The sequence below is a fragment of the Parasteatoda tepidariorum genome, chromosome 6 (genome assembly GCF_982258835.1).
Source record: "Parasteatoda tepidariorum strain Cologne lab strain chromosome 6, Ptep-v5.0, whole genome shotgun sequence".
Taxonomy (NCBI): Eukaryota; Metazoa; Arthropoda; class Arachnida; order Araneae; family Theridiidae; genus Parasteatoda; species Parasteatoda tepidariorum.
In genome coordinates this window covers 40,428,875-40,446,717 of record NC_141760.1, presented here as the reverse complement: position 1 = coordinate 40,446,717, position 17,843 = coordinate 40,428,875, and the positions used below count along the sequence as shown (strand labels likewise).

The window sequence follows — 17,843 nt, the reverse complement described above, 5'->3', positions numbered from 1 at the left end:
TCTTACCAACTTAAATACTTAGCTACAGTATAAATCTATACACAGAAAAATAAATGTTTTAAAAAACTTTAACCAAAAACAAAATTGTCAAAAGAGAAACTGTCTACTTCAAAAATGAAATAAACATGCAAAAAAATTTTTCTATTGTTTTATCGAATAATGTGGTCAAAAGTAAAATTATAAACGTTTGACGAAGCTTATGGGAAATTTCATTACTGAACTTTAAAGTTTATTCTTAAATATTGCTAAAATAAATAGTAACATAAAAATTCCTGTTTTTCAGTTACCTCGTAAACTCAATAATCATTTAACTTTAAAACCAATATTTTTCTATTTTGACAAATTTTATTTACTATTTTAACTCTATACAACAATGATTTACTATAAAAAGAAATTTTTACTTTTTCAAACAGATCAGTAGAAAAATATTGATGCTAAGAACAGGGGTGCCGGGATAGGAGGTCACAACGGCCTCCCAAAGATCTTATCTATTCGACAAATTATGTTTGGCCATACGGCATAAATTCAAAATTTGATTTTCTCTCCCTTTTTTCATTTAGAAAACGCAGATTAAATTGAGCACTATTATACCATCATTTATAATTTTTAAACAGCAATGACTAAAATAGTCCAATATCATTAAGCAAACCTCTCATATCTTCCTTAACAAATCTTATCCTCTTCTTGCCACACCCTGAAAATTTCATGTGCAAATACTCAATAACAAGAAATAAATTTCTATACTATTCACAATTAAAATTTTCTGAACTAAGATTCATAATTTAATTAAACTGCCTAAGCATAAAGAATATCACACATTTATACTAATTAACTTAAGAAAAAAACCTTGAAAAAACTTTGTCCTTACAAAGATTGTGACAAATGATTTTAAAATTGGACTTTCTCCGAATCGTGTAAACACGACTTGCAAGGCACGGTTTTCAAATCCCGTGAATATGAATAGCAACATTGGATTAAGCTAGAATGAAAGTAAATCACGAAGTTGGGTTCAAAACCATTTAAATATAAATTACGAGAATACAAATCATAATGTACAATTATTAATTTGCGTGAATATGATACACAATGAGTATCTTTTAAATTAGGTAAATACGAATATCCAAATTAAAATCGCTTGAATATAAATAACGATATTAGCGGATTTCGGCATTGTTTCAAATATAAAGAACAATAAAGTCTGACCAACCAAAAGAAAAAAAATCAAAATTGCAGAAGAGTCACATGTATGATAACTTCTTGTTAACTCTATTTAGCGAAAGTTTCAGAATTTAAATTTTAGACTGCAGTGAAAATTTTGTTCGAATATAAGTTTTGATTTGAGGAAGTCCAGGAATCAATGGTCTTGAGGTACGAGGAACTCTGAGAAAAAAATCACATGCCCTGCTCCTAAACTTGCAGGGATATGAAAAAACCAGAATTTCGGGGTACACACAGAATATAATCAGCCCTGTGAGACGCCCCTATTTCAAACAATCATCATAGAGCTCCTATCAGGGGTGATTGTGAGCCCAAGTCAAAATTCCGGAAAATTTTTTCAGTTAAAAAAAAAACAAAAAACAGTTTAAAATGAAAAAAATTTAAACAAGGTTTTTTTTCCTATATTTCTTAGTTTACTTAAAATATATTTAAAATTTTACACATACCTATACCATTTACACATAGTTATGATGACCTGGAGAAGTAATTAAAATTTACAAATATGTCTTTCTTTCTTGAGTTTATGATTATAACAACTATTTACTGATAAAAAATGAATATAAATCATGAATATAAGCTTATAAAGTTTCTCTCTGGCTCTCCCTTACAAACAAATAAAATAAACTGTGTTTTTAAGTTCCACCTTTGAAAATTTGATTTCCAGAAACTTCTGTGATAAATGATATTTTGAAACGTCTGGACCTTCGATCTCCGGAAATTTCCAGATCACTGTTAGTGAAAATTCCGGAAATCCGGATTTTTTCTGGATCACAATCACCCCTGTCCTATTTTTTTGAAGCCATTTTCATCAGAAATTGAGAGCTACAACAACAAGTAGTTCATTTTCTAAAGCTCCCTGTCCTTTTACGAAGAAAAAAAAAATTGCAATATTGTACGAAAAAGTCAATTTGTTTTTCAAAATTCCTAATTTGATAAAAAATATTTAAATATAAAAAATGAAGCAAATGAGGAAAAACATGAGGTAGGTACTCAGAGGGGATATTTCTGTATCATTTTCTGGTGTCAAATGGATTTTAAACTTGCAAAAGTTTTTCTTTAAAAAAAAACTTTTATATGCTTACCTGGGGGTTATACCTTTCAAGTTGGTTTCTTATCTTTTTTTTTTTTTTTAAAGTTTCTCACTGTTTTCTTATTTTTTGTTCACGATACAGAAATAAGCTCATAGAAATATGTCTAACATGAAATGTAATAAAAAAATGCTGCTTTTTTCAACAAAAAAAAGATGAAAATGCAAATTTTTTTTAATTAATTTATCCCATAATGTGGTCAGATGTAAAATTATAAACATATGAAGAAGCTAATGGGAAAATTTTAACATTATACTATATAAACATGAAATGTAATAAAAAATGCTGCTTTTTTTCAAAAAAAAAAAAATAAAATAAATAAAAATGAAAATGCAAATTTTTTATTATTAATTTACCCCACAATGTGGTCAGATGTAAAATTATAAACATATGACGAAGCTAATGTGAAAATTTTAACATTATACTTTATAAACATGAAATGTAATAAAAAAAATGCTGCTTTTTTCAAAAAAAAAAAAATTAAAATGCAAAATTTTTTTTTAATAATTTACCCCATAATGTGGTCAGATGTAAAATTTTAAACATATGACGAAGCTAATAAGAAAATTTTAACATAATACTATAGAAAAGAAAATTTTCAACTCAAATATTACACGGCACAAACAATATTTATCGATGGTCTAAAACTCATACAGCATAGTACTTGGTAAATATATAAATATATGATTTAAAATGTATTTAATAAGACAAGACACTATTATCTAAATTATTTTATAAACGAATAAGTCAAAAAAATAAAATACCAAAGTTAAAAGTGTATGGAAAACTCACTAACACAAATATGTTTAAACAATGTCTAATGATTAATTTAAATGTGCTTATTAGCAAAATAAATAAGTAGAAAATAAACATTGGTATACAAGCAATTTTATAAATGTTATCATACAGGTACTTATTAAAGTTAACTATTAGCTACCAAGTTTAGTTACTAAACTTGGTAGCTCAACAACCTTACAGTTTTCTTGACTTAGAACTTTGTGTTATAGGAACTAGTAGTCAGTAGAACATAAAACTCTTCAGAGATGTCTAGACACCAAGCATACTTGGTACTATTTTTATAGTCCCACTGAATGGGTGAAAGGCTAATTCAACCTTGACCACACTGTTTATTAAGAATTATACCCAGTTATTTTCTCTTTCCACATATTTCTTATTATGTTATAATTTTTTCTTTTAGTTTATCATGTGTCAATTTGACTCAAAAATCTTTTTAGGCAGAAATTTTCTCCCGTACAACTATTAACTTTTTCAATGCTTTTTTCCTAAAATGTCAATTCAGAAAAAAAAGTAAAAAACACAATATCATTGATTACAAACCTGTTATATTTCATTTAAAATAAGCATTTTTTTAAATATTGCAGATTGAGAAAAGTTTGGTTATAAGATAGTCAAGATAAAATAAATCACACTTACTTATCTATTAGATGTCTTGCAGTATTTAATTGACCTAAGGCTAATTTGTAATGATCTTTATCATATAAAACATTCATCAAATCAGCAAAGAATGGATGGATTTCCTAAAATGTTTATAAAATAGAAAATGAAAGAAATAATTGTGCAAAATAATTTAATAATTACTAAGAAAAGTTACGTTAATTAAAAGAAATGTTACGCATGTGTTGGACATTTAACAAAAAAAGATTTTAAAATATATATATTCTATGCCTACATAGCACAAAATTTCCTTTTTAAAATACAGGTACTTAATGGATTTTTTTCCATAAATCAACAGGATACTACATTAATGTAATAATTACCAAAATTTCTCATCAATGATTTTTAATAAATGAAATTATGATGTTAAGTTTGAGTATTTTTATAAGATATTTTGACTCATAATATTGATTAATATATAAATCTGTTCAGCTCCATCTTATGTTGTAATAAAATTTTTTTTTATAAATACTAATATAAAACTATTTTAATATGTTTATAATATGGAACCTTAGGTCTTTCATTATATGTATCTATAAGAAATACATCACACCTCTTGGGATGTATTTGTTGAAAGCAATAAGCAACTATCATGCATACATTATTACATTCCATAGTTACTGATTTACCAGTTTCTATCCCAACATATTCCTGCTGCTTTTATGTATTGTAGTTAAATCAGCTCAATACACTGAAATACTATGAAAGTCTTGGTTTTGAAATATCAAATTTATCAAAAAGAAAAACATTGACTTACAAAAACTAAAAAATTATAAAAATTAACATGTTAGACCAAATGAATGTTAATAAAACTTAGCAATTCAAATGATCTATTTATATAGCACAGATGTGCAAATTTAACAGCCATGAAAGCTGAAAAATAGAATATTCTGTGTTCCGCAATTAAAAAAAAAGACTTTAAATATTGTTAAAAAAATTTTACGATCAGTAAATTAGTGAAAAGCAAAATAACCTCTCATTTTAAAAAATCAGTCAAAATTTGGGTTATTTTATCGTGAAAATTTTCAGTGGTCTGTCTAGGTTATTGAGAGATACCTATTTTGTGAAAATTTAGACATAATTTGTGAAAAATTAAAAATTATATTAAAAAATCAACACAAAAATATGTTCAAAATATGGATTTATCATTTCTTAATGGATACAAAAATAAAATTTTAAGAAAAAGTATTTTGTGAAACTTAGGTTTTTCCTAAAGTTGATTTTGTGAAGGTACCGAAGATAGTTAATTCAGCCTAGACAGACCCCTGATTTTGCTTTCATTTTAAAATTATAATGTGCCATGATTTCGCAAATAAAAACACAATGACTTGCAAGAACTTAAAAAGTATAAAAATTAAAATGTTAGACCAAATGAATGCTAATGAAACTTAGCAATTCAAATGATCTATTTATATAGCACAGATGTGCAAATTTAGCAGCCATGAAAGCTGAAAAATAGAATATTCAGTGCCCCACAAATTAAAGACTTAAAATATCGTTAAAAAATTTTTTTATGATCAATAAATAAGTGACAAGTAAAATTACCTCTAATTTAGAGAAATCAGTAAAAATTTAGGTTATCTTATCATGAAAATTTGCTTTAATTCTTAAATTATGAGCCATGATTTCGCAAATAAAAACACAGTGACTTACTAGAACTAAAAGAGTATAAAAATTAAAATGTTAGACCAAATGAATGCTAATGAAACTTAGCAATTCAACTGATCTATTTATATAGCACAGATGTGCAAATTTAACAGCCATGAAAGCTGAAAAATAGAATATTCAGTGCCCCACAAATTAAAGATTTAAAATATCGTTAAAAAAAATTTTATGATCAATAAATAAGTGAAAAGTAAAATTACCTCTAGTTTTGGGAAATCAGTCAAAATTTGGGTTATTTTATCATGAAAATTTTGCTGAGTAAATTTAACCTTTCTCAGATAAAACTGACGAATTCTAGATATCTTATATTGCTTGTGGACGACAGTAGGAGTTTTTCTTTGTGTTTTTGACAAAATTATATCAGTGAATTCCTAAAAAAAAAGAGACAGAAAATAGTAAGCACATAGATAAAACTTTTAAAAATCCATGTAAATTAAATTAATGAATCATACCTTTGCATTTGGAACACACACAATATTTTTAAAATTATAATGTGCCATGATTAAACTTAAATCAAATAACTATTTAGAAAATATTATTATTTATAATTTTTGAAATTCCATCACTTATCCACAAAAAACGTGGTAAATCGGAGCACGAAAGGAACAAGCTAAGTTTAGTTGTAAAAGAAAGCACCGGTGCAATTGAATTTTACAGTTAGATGGAATGCATGAGTGCCCATTTGTCTGTTTCCAATTGCTATCTGTGGGGCCACTCATTCTACGTCTTGATTGGATAGTGCCGTAGATATAAGGAACCCGTAAGAGGAAGTGAAGGTCCTATCTTCTCGATGGCAACGAAAAACCGGTTTTCAGGGTTACCTTATTTTTGTGGTTTATCTTATTATTGGCGTTTTAAAAAAATTTACTACCTTTTTTTTTCGTTTAGTGTTTAGTTGTACTAGCTCTGATTTCGAATATAACAATATAATAAAATATAAAAAATGGACAATAAATTGTATTTTTACTTTTAGAGTTAATAAAACTTTTAACTCGATTTAGAAATATGTATTAACTTAGTTAATTACTTATTGATAATTAATTTGATAATTTAATTTTAAAATGCTAAACTACTAACAGAGCCTTTAGTAGAGTGTACTTTAATGCAGAGCTGCCATCTAGTGATGGAATTAGTAAATCCCTACAGCAATGAAATGAAAATAGAAAGGAGTGTACAAAAAAAAAATTTAATTTTGGGAGGGATGAATTTTTTTTTTATTTCCTTGAAAAATAAGTCGTTTAAGAATTTTTTACATTTTAAAAGAAGAATTTACTGACATTGTCAAAAAGTGTAGAAACAATTGCTATTATATTCGGACCAGCAAATCATTCCAAAATAGAAAAGAGTATTGAAGAAAATGAAACTTTTACAATTTAAATAATGTTTTTTCTTCCTTTCATAAAACTTGAAACAAAAATAATTTTTTTAAAATAGTTTAATTTGTATAAAAAAATTCCTTGATGTTATGTTGACATTTTGCTTTACACTTACCTTTAAAAGTATTTAATTACGAATTGAATTGTAGTTTATGTTGATTTAGTTGATTTTACTGTGCTTGAACACTATTTCGAGAGCACAAAGCTTGACATCAAAGATTTTCTTTTCCGTCCACGTTGAAAATGCCCTAAACCTTCTTCGAAGAAGCATTATTTACATGCATTAACACATTGGTCACATATACATGAGTTGGTTTTCAGATATTTAAATTTAAACAAAAGGGGGAGGGAAAAACATTTTTCTAATTCTTATACTATTGAACTATTGTTTTAAAAATTATCTTGTGTGTGTTAATGTTAGCCTTTTCTGAAAAAAAATGGTTCTTCGAAAATTCGTTGTTTTGACGCTTCAGCTTTTTAACTTCTTCTGAAGAAGGAAAATAAATTATATTTAAAATTGTACTTAAAAGAAACTATAGACAAAGGCTGCAAATAAATTTCATGCATATTAAAATTTAAGCGAGAACGAAACATTATCTGTGAAAACCAGCGAATCCCAGTTGGGGTAAATAACGAAGCATACTTGATTTTCGGGTGAAACAGAAAAAAATTGAAAGGAGATTGGTAGAACTATATCTAAGAATCATTAGGCAATCAAATTGGTTTTGCCGTTTTTTCATCTTTTCTTCTTTAGGGACTCGATAGTTTCCAACTATCTTTTTGTTACTTCCTCGCTTCTCCGCATATTAGCCTGCGACCAATAATCAAAGAATATTATAGACAGTGTCCCCCCCCCAAGTTCTTGGGCGCATTCATCCCCCCTAAAAATAATTTGCTAACTTCCCCCTTCCATGTTAAATTGTTCGAAATAGTGCTACGTTGCTTCTTTTATTTATGTACTTAAAAAGAAAAAAATTCTCTCATCTAAATCCCCCCCAAACTATTCATTTTATTTAGTGTAAAAATTCCCCCCCCCCAAGCTTTAAGTGGGCGCATCGTGCGCCCACCTTCCCCCCTGATTATAGAACCCCTCTATATTCTTTGCTATAGTTATCGGTCTCCGATAATTATAGGTTAGCCTATAATTATTCTTAATAAAATAACCTATAATTATAGATTAACCAATAATAGGTTATTTTATTGAGAATTTAATCTAAATAGTACGCAATTAATTGCGTACTATTTAGATTAAATTCTTAATAAATATTTAAACAATTAATATTAAGAACGAGGAAACGGAACACTCTGTTCATATATTTTAAAAATGCTTGTGGCACATGAAGTCGCAATCTGATTAAAAACTTCATGTTCTGGTGTCGCAAATAAATGTCTCAGTCAGAATTTTATCAAAATCTTAGGAATCACTGTTGAGGATAATCACAGCTTAAATGGATTCATAATTAATTAGAAAAATAGTAATAATCCAATTAGCCAAACAAATAAATCTAGTAACCCAAATAATATCCTTACTTCCCCATTTAGTCTATGGCATACTAACTGGTCTTTTATGATTTTGATGACATACATGCTATCCGTGACTGAAATTAAATTATCAGATTTTAATAATACTCTTTTTTTTATTGTTTTCTTTTTCTTTTTTTTCGTATATATAAACTCCTGTTTGTGAAAATTGCAACACCATGAAGGAATCGTCATAATTGAATTAAATTTAATACACAGTTGAGTGGTAGTGGTACAAACAAATGATTAAACTTTCAAAGCAAACAAACAATAACAAGAGATCGAAATCAGTATTTTGTGTAACCACCACGGTCCGCAATAAGTGCTGCTACACGACATGGCATGGAGTCGAGCAAACTTTGAATGTTTGTCCGAGAAAGAGAATTCAATACTGTTTGCATGCGTACCCAAAGTTCGTCTGTAGAAGCAACAGGACGAGGATTACAAGCGAGACGCCGACCAACGAAATCCCTCACATGTTCAATCGGCGACATATCCGGGGAATACGCCGGCCAGGGAAGAAGTTGTACCTGTCGCGATGCAAGGAAGGATTGAACAGTCTTAGCAATATGAGGGCGGGTATTGTACTGTTGAAATACAGCACCTGGCAAGGCTTGAAGGAAGGGAACAGCTTGGGGCTGTAGAACTTCACTGATGTACCGGTTGCTGTTCAGATTACCCACAATTCGTAGCAATTGAGATCGTCCATGATATGCTATGCTACCCCAGACCATAACTCCGGGTGTTCGTTCACTGTGGCGTTCGACAACGCACTCCGGAAGATGGCGTTCACCGGCATAGCGTCTGACACGAATGCGGCCATCATGGTACCACAAATTGAAGCGAGATTGGTCAGAAAACACGACACGCTGCCAATCAGCAAGCCAGTTCCTATGCTGGTTAGCCCATTGCAGCGGCAGGCGGCAAAGGTTTAACGTGAGGGGGATCCTGTATAAAGGAGTCCTTGCGCGCAGTCCACGCTGTAGCAGACATCTACGAATTGATAAAGCACACAATGAAACACCTGTAGCTATTGACCACCGTGCTGCCAGTTGTCTAGAGGGAGCCGTACGGTCCGTTAGCGCAACGCCGAACAGGTGTCTGTCATCGCGAACTGACGTGACATTTCAGGGTCCACTCCCGGATTTCCGAGTTGTCCGACACTCGTCCATTCACTGCTTTCAAACACGCATCACGGTGCTGCTGTTACGCTGCACACGAGCGGCTACTGCAGGATAAGATAATCCAGCTTCACGAAGGCCGATGATTCTCCCCCGTTTAAACTCCGTAAGTTGTTGAAATCTCGCTCTCTTTCGTCGAATAGGCATAAGTAATGACTAAGCTAACATTTACCACTAGCAGATAACCACCGATAACCATACTCGCTTGGCTACAGCCGGCTATTTATTTGGATCCATCCGCCGTTCAGAGGGCGCTGCTCAGCATACGCATGCGCTACGGATCTGAAATTCTAATCATTTGCATATCATGCTCTACTTTGCACTTCCTGAAAATTTCAGCTCCCTCGCGTAAGTCCTTCATGGTGTTGCAATTTTCACAAACATGAGTTTATATATATATCAGCATAATTGTTACCGTGGATGACTGAAATCAAGGGAATGTCGATTTTCACCGGTGAATGCCAACAATCGCATAGTCGCTTTGGTGAATGTCCGAAATATTTGTTTTATCCGATTAGATATTACTTTATTCGTTGATATTATTTTATTTATTCGCTATTTTAATATCGTGGGATAGATTGGGTGAAACATCAGTGTTCGGAGAACCGATTCAATGCATATTGGGCAGTGGCACTTGACCTTAAAAAAACATCGATGTAGGACATACCGGGCAATGGCACTGAACCTTTAAAATACATTAATATGGGGCATACCGGGCAAATGTATATCGGGTAGTTGCACATAACTAGAGCTAGTATATAATTCGGACATTTACCAAAGCGATTATGTTATTGTCAACATTCACCGGTGGAAGTTAACAACCACCAATTTCTTTCATTCACGGTAATATAAATAAATTCTGTCTCATAGTATTCAAATTATCTACGAAACTGGCAGGATGTTTTGGAATTCGAAATTTATTTTCTGATTTCTTTGGATCATTAATTCCCAGGAAAGGAACCTAAGGAAGCACGTGCCATAACCCAAAAATTTTTCAAAATTTTCCGATTTTTTTTTAAATTCTTTCTTTAAATCCATAAAATGATATTTTTATGAATTAAAAATTTATGTAATTCATATGTAATTTAGCAAAATAAAAGATTAAATTTAATAATACTACAAAATTTATGCATCATTCTCAATTGTTGTATTTATTTAGTTTATAATTGGAGTTAGTTGCTATTTACGAAAGATAAATTTTCTTTTAATTACCTTTATTTTTCCACTGATACAGAGAAATAATTTTTAAAGACACCTTTGTTGAAATTAAAAAATCAATACCGATTTTTTTTTTACAATTTTAAATAACTTACAGCATTATCGAATTCAAAATTTACATTCTGATTTGTTTCAAGGATTAATTTCTTGATAAAACTTGATAGACTATGATGAATGTTCTTAGAATTTTTAACTAATAATTTCCACTTCAGACGATGTATCCTTCTTTTACTACTAATTAATGTAAAATATGGCGTACGATTTTTTTTTTTATTTTTTAATTTCAGCAAATGCTGGTGTTGAAAACTATTTTATTTCATTATCAAATAGCTTTTAAAAATATCGTTTCGACTTTATAAGGCCGGATTGCGTCAAATGCATAACTATAGTAAGTGGCAGATTATGCAATTTTATTCTTTTAGCTTTTAAGGTCATTCCATATCTAATAATTACACGGTTAAATAATAAATGTATGTGATGAAATGTCTTTATTTTCTTAAAACTGTTCGGAAATAATTTATGAATGAAAAAAACAAACAAACTGTATTTAGCTTTTTTACATTTTGATTGTTCTCGGCAAAGAGATTATTTATCTAAAATTAGCTAGTTTCTAAAAAAAAAAAATGTCTCTTTGAAAAATTGTTCCCGCTGCATTTAATATTATATTTTTTAACCATTGTTGAAATAAAGTTAATATGAAACAAAATATCTTTTTTATATTTACTTACTGGTTAATTTTATACGTCGCGTGAAATTTTTTGACATATTTGCATCGAATGTATTCCAAAATACTTTATTAGACCATAAAATAATTTGGAGAAGCAGCGGATTTCGAGAGGATCAAATTGCAAAATGCTTCAAAATACAAAGGATGATAGAAAAATGCGATCCATAATTATTTTCTTAGTTTTTATTGATATCTTAAATCTAATAATTACAAATATACATTATGATGCGAATCTTCTACACACACCAGGTGAGAACGGAATAGTAACATTTTTAGAAAATTTATTTGTTTCACAAATTTGGGGAAGAATATTTAACAAAATTTTCAAACTCCTTATATTCGTACTTAATTATTAGATCTAAAGTTTTTATATATATGCTATCATATATTTTGATAAGCTCATATATAAGAAGCTCCGTTACCACAGTTTTTAATATACTTTTTGAGGATGCGCAAAATTAAATGAAAACACATACATGTGTTGCTAAGTAAAGTTCAACGAAACTAACGCAGAAAGGTTATGAAAATCTGAAAAATCATTCATTCGTAATTTTAAAACAATAAAACTTGGTAGGTTGCTAAAGAAAACCGGGAGGATGTGAAAGGCAAATGTTTGAAATATATCAGGTTTAAATTTAATCCTGCTTTCCTCAATGATGATTCATCATTCAAGAAGCTTATTTTCTTCCTTGTTTGAAAATTAATCTGCGACCGCTAATGTTAATTCTGTCTTTATTTTTGAAAACAATTCTAAAATTATAAATTAAAAACAAGATTTAAAGACCCCCTTTTACACTCAAATGGTTATAAAAATTAGCTGTATATATGTATATGGTCTGAACTTGTAAAGGTTTTCTAAATTTATTTTAGAACGTCATAATTAATTAATTTTAATAAATTAAAGAAAAATTGCATACAAAGTACTTAAAATATTTCATTTATTTCTAGGCTATTTTAAAAAATTCCACATCCATTATCTCACAAGAGAAAAAATAATTTTATTGAAATGTACCTTAAAAAAAAGTAAAACCTTTATTTTCTGAGTATATTATGCTTATTTTTAATATGTATTTTGTATTCTTCTGAAAAGTGTTCAAGATGCTAATTTCTCAGAAGCAGAGAAATTGTTCCAAGTAGAGTTATTGCTGAGCAATTGTTCCATTTTAATGGATCTGATTGCATTTTGTATAGAATTTCCCAAACTATTTCATTACCTGAAGATCAAACGTTTAAAAAATGCACTAATATTAAGGAAGATAGGACAGAAAGTTTATCTGAAAAATTGCAATAAAATTTAAAAGTGTAGAATTTTAAGTTGGTAGATATCGCAAATTGATATTTACACACTGTTTTCAAATTTCAAAAGTGATAACTCAAAACATATCTCAACGGATTTTTTTAATTAAATATTTTAAGCATTATTTACAACAAAAAAAAACAACAACAAATATCTTTACTAATTTTATTTATTTATTGTACAAAGATACTGTAATCAACATCTTGTAGGTGCATTGGGTATGAATTTTTACTTCAATAAAAAATTTTTAAGTACGAAGCTATAATAAATGAAAGAAGTCAAAATTACTACTGGTTATGTGAACAATTTAAAACTTTACTTAATAAAATAGTTGCACAGTTTCTCATTTTTCTGAAATTTCAGCAGACAGACATCACAACTTAAATACACTTCACCTAAATGCATATTCTTAAATAAATGTATTAATAACCATACAAACAATAGTTTTAGATACAAATAACAAATATAAATAAGAATTTTGCACATAAGGATTCTTTCCTTGATAGAACGGTTTTAAAAATTATTACTTAGTGGTAGCTTCTTCAAACATTACATTCAAATAGTACCAGGATTGGTAAGCTCTTGTCAGACTAGAAAAAACTGATTATGTAAATCTACCCAATCCAAGAAACTGTCATTTACAATAAACATCTAATTTAAAAATGGAAGTTTAACATAATTCACCCAATAATTCTATACGAAAATCTATTTTATTAATTTTTAACGTTATATTATACATGCTTAAAGAATCTAGTTTAGAAGAGAAAATTATTAAATTTTGTCTGGGTTTTCAAAAAAAAAAAAATATATATATATATATATATATATATATATATATATTTTTTTTTTTTTTTTTTCACAAATAATGTGCAATTGAAAATAAAACAAAAATTCAGAATAATATTTGCCATTCATTTAAAGCCTACAAATAATTTTAATTAGGTGTTCACAACTCCAAAATATTATTTATAGGATTAATAGTAACTTTTTCAAAGTTTATTAAAACAATATCTTAAAAACACATTTAAAACATGTGTCTTTGCATTTTATAGAATTTTGTGTCATACAGAACATTGGACTCATGTTTAAACTTACCAACTAAGCATGACAGTAATATTAATCTGAGAAAGACAAGCCATAAAATGCATAATATAATTTTAAGATTCAAATAGTTAGACACATAAATATGTGCTTAAGCATTACAGAAAAAAACTTTTTTTTAAACTTTCAAGAACATACAACAACTAATATAACACAATAAATTTATCAACTTTAGTTTGCTTAACCAAGTAGAGTAGACTTAAAAATAGAAAGATATTAAAAGTTAATGTGGTTTATAGAATTTCATTGCATAGATTTTCTTCTTTAAATAAATTTCCAGCATACAAAAAAAAAAGTTTCATATACATAAGTATAAACCTTAATAACTATATTTCAAATTGTCGAAACTCTCCTCTGAAAAATTGCGTTGGAACGACAGGGATAGGAAAAAAATCCAGTAGATTTTACGAAACAATATACATTTTATGATAATTGTCACAGAATGTACTACATATTTTACACAAAAGGAATTTTAGAGATTTTTCTAGTTATCAAAATAGAAAAAGTGCAATATTTTCCAGTTAAAATTGACAATATACTTGAAATTCAATGTGATATGTTTACTCATTTTACAACAATACATGGAATGTGCATTAAAAGAGTTAAAGAACTTAAATTATCATCAATAACTTGATCATTTAATCATGTACAATTTTAAAAACAATACTTAAATTTTTATAAATTAGAAACAATAACCTTAACATTACTCCCAAACAGCAGATTAAATTTTGTATAAATACGAGAATCAGAACTTTGGATTACATTTCATGATATGATTATATGCACACAACTAAATGGAGAATAATGAAAACTCCAAATGTTTATTTACATATCCATATAAAGGCCAAATTATAAATAATCGGCAATATAAATATTATAATATATGAATTACAGAAAACGTTCATATCTTTAAAGATCAAAATTAAACTAAAAATATTTTGATAAAACTGCAATGTTTTACCCAAAAATGGGAACTTACCAGTTTCGGGAGTCTGTAAAAATGTCACTTAACTTTTATTGATGTCATATCAATGCAATACTAATTGCAGTAAGAGGTACATAATATAGCTAATGTAGTAATAAGTTTTTTAGAACATTCTTAAACTTATAAGTACTTGAAAATGTTAATGAATGACTTACCCTAGAAAGTAATTAATATCTAGCCAAGTTTGCAGGTGAGCTTTAGCTGTTATACTGAACTTGGAAAAAACAATAAAAAGAAAACCATTTTAAAAACATCTATATAGAAAGGTTAATAAACTTTCTAAATAGGCAGTTCTCTAGCTATTGTTTCACCAAGTTTATCTTCTCCACGATCAGCCAACTGTATGTGGTACACAGACATGCTTCCAGTCATTCCTATATATGAATCATGAACCACTAGAGAAAAAAAAGTAACACCAACAATACTTGTATTAAAAAATTACAACGTCAAAAGAGATAAATTTCTCACAGTGACAAAAAATTTCAATATGTTGTTACTCTTTCTTAGAGTTAACTTATTTATTTTAAATACATTAATCTCATCTATCAATTTTGAATGCAAGGCATACAATTCCTATGATAGTTACTAGGAAATTTAGAAATATATAAAGATGAATTGTAGATCTAAAATACTCTTAACTTTAATCACCACTTTTTCTTAATATAGCTAAATACAACCTTCATATATTATAAACTATTCGTAACGTAAAATTTAGTATCGTTCCTAAATTCTAATGACAAACAGCACAAAACACAAGCATTTATCTCTAAATAAGTTCATTTACTATTGTGCATAAATAACAGACTATATAATTTCCTAAAATTTATGCAAGCTCATTTTCGCTATATTATCGCAGATTTTACTAAAAAAATTTTAATGATCAAAACATTCGGTAGAATAAATATTCCAATATGAAAACATTTTTAGGTTATCAGAAATTTCCTTCTGTAAAAATTATTTTACAAATTTTTTAAACAATAACCACTCAATCAACTAATGCTAAGCACATAAAAATAATTTTCTAAAAGAGTGGAGTTATAAATGCATTATAAAATTCATTCTCATTGGAAAATAACACGAGAATGGTGTTTACGCTTTATAGAACGTAATATATAAACATTTATGCAATGTTTTCACATTTAATTAGCTAAAAATAAATACAAAAAATTAATATATTAATAATTTTTACTTACCACAACAGATTAGATATCGATCCCATGCAGTAAAATTTCAACACGTGAAATTAACATGCCATCACAACAAAGCACACGAACACTGGCGATGTGGCGATTTAACAGATAGAAAAAGTCGCCACGATGATTGAAAAAAGTAACCCATTTTTCGTTGCCACCGGGAGGATAGGACCTTCACTTCCTCTTACGGGTTCCTTATATCTATGAAACTCCTTGATTGGATTGCTACATTTAGGGATATTTTTACTGTGTTCTGATTGGAGATATTGTATCCACAGGCGTTCAATCATATTAAAAAAGAGGACTTGTTATAGGCGATCGAAATGGGCTGCAGGTGGCGTAGAGCAAAACTCTTTTCCTATGGCAACACTTCACATGCTTTCCCCATTAGCGTGTGGAAAGTCATAGAGGAAGGAAGTACGTTAGTTTCTCTCTTGATTTTCATATAGATTAAAATCTTTTAACTTGAAAAACTATATGGAACTGAAAACTACATTAAACATAGTTCTAAAGAAAAGTATCACGGAAATTTTTAAAAATATTTTTATTAAGTAAAAAGGAAAAATATTAAAAAAAGGGAAAATATCGTAGTACATTCCTATATAACTGAAAAGAGGAGGAGAGGGAAGGGAGAAGGGCTAAAGGCATGAAACCGGTCTCTCCCCAGATGGCGTATTCGAGTGTTGCGATCGCGAATATTTAACTTCATTTGTAAATAACTAAATAAATTTTGGCCATTTTGAGCACACAAGCCTGAAAATTTATGTAATTGCAAAAACCAATAACCAATAAATTTTGGTGTGAAAATGTTTAGATATAACGTTACTAAATAGAAGATATGCCTTTTTAAAAAATCAAATAAAACTACTCTCTATAAAACTTAAAAGAAAATTGAAGGGGATTGAAATTCATGGCAATTGATTCAGAAATGTAGTGGTTTTATCCAAACCGATGTTCCATAAAGACAGTAATCTCAAATTTTTCACCTATTTAAAAATACCAAATTACCGTATACATATGTATATTGACTGATAATTAATATCTATCATACCTCCAATGTTGAACGGAAGGCACAAAGTAATTATAATAGATTCTCCTCCTCGTCTACTTCTTCTTCTTGCTCTTTTCTTTATTTCTTCTTCTTTTTTATGCCTTATAAACCAAAAAAGGTAGTTCAAAACAATCGACTTCAGCTTTAGCGAATTTCTTACCTTTTTTTATGATGGCTTTGAATTGTCATACAAATTCTTCTGCTTCTGTTGATATTCTGCTGAAGGAGAAGTTGAACAACCTAATGCAATTCATTAAAACAAAATTTGAAGGTGAAGAGTAAATAAATTTGTTAATGCAGAGCTGCTTCAAGATGCGTAATTTGCTCTTGAAATCATGATATCCCAAGTAGCACAGGGATATTGTAACAGCTTTAGTCTACATCGACCGACATTGTCAATATTGGCGAAAATCGAAATTGTGTGTACGATATTGTACGATTCCCGTCGATTTCACATTAAAAATCTGTTTGTAAAACTTATCATTTAAAACTTTATTGTGTTCTTAAATCAAAATTAATCATTTAAAAGACAAAAAATGACGTCAAATTGTTATAATTCCAAAAAATAAGTTTAAAATATAAATTTAGAGATATCCGAACCACACCCGGACAATATTTGATATCAATATTGCAATCGTGTTTTTGTCACGACATCGATCGTTTTCTCTAAATACTGAAATCTACGATCTATTCCACTCGGAACCGTACCCTTATGAAAATTTAAGGTATATTTAAGGTTGATTTGAGGTATTTTTGAGGTATTAAGG

At 28.8% G+C, this 17,843-nt stretch overlaps 1 protein-coding gene and 1 long non-coding RNA gene across 2 annotated transcripts in view; both read right to left on the bottom strand.

The window, feature by feature from the left end:
• LOC147807795 (GTP-binding protein 4-like) overlaps nt 1–6,171 on the bottom strand; it is a 29,708-nt gene extending 23,537 nt beyond the window's left edge. The window contains exons 1-3 of the mRNA XM_087165697.1: nt 5,879–6,171; nt 5,627–5,797; nt 3,741–3,844 (exon numbers count right to left, since the gene is read on the bottom strand). Of these exons, the coding sequence (XP_087021823.1) occupies nt 3,741–3,844; nt 5,627–5,797; nt 5,879–5,926 (323 nt within the window). The 5' untranslated portion in view covers nt 5,927–6,171. The remainder of the gene's footprint in view (nt 1–3,740; nt 3,845–5,626; nt 5,798–5,878) is intronic.
• Nucleotides 6,172–15,142: 8,971 nt separating this feature from the next.
• LOC147807794 (uncharacterized) lies at nt 15,143–17,185 on the bottom strand. The gene is made up of 2 exons (XR_015434589.1): nt 16,026–17,185; nt 15,143–15,227 (listed from the first exon to the last, which is right to left on the bottom strand). It is a non-coding gene; the product is annotated as an uncharacterized LOC147807794 (long non-coding RNA).
• Nucleotides 17,186–17,843: the final 658 nt, after the last annotated feature.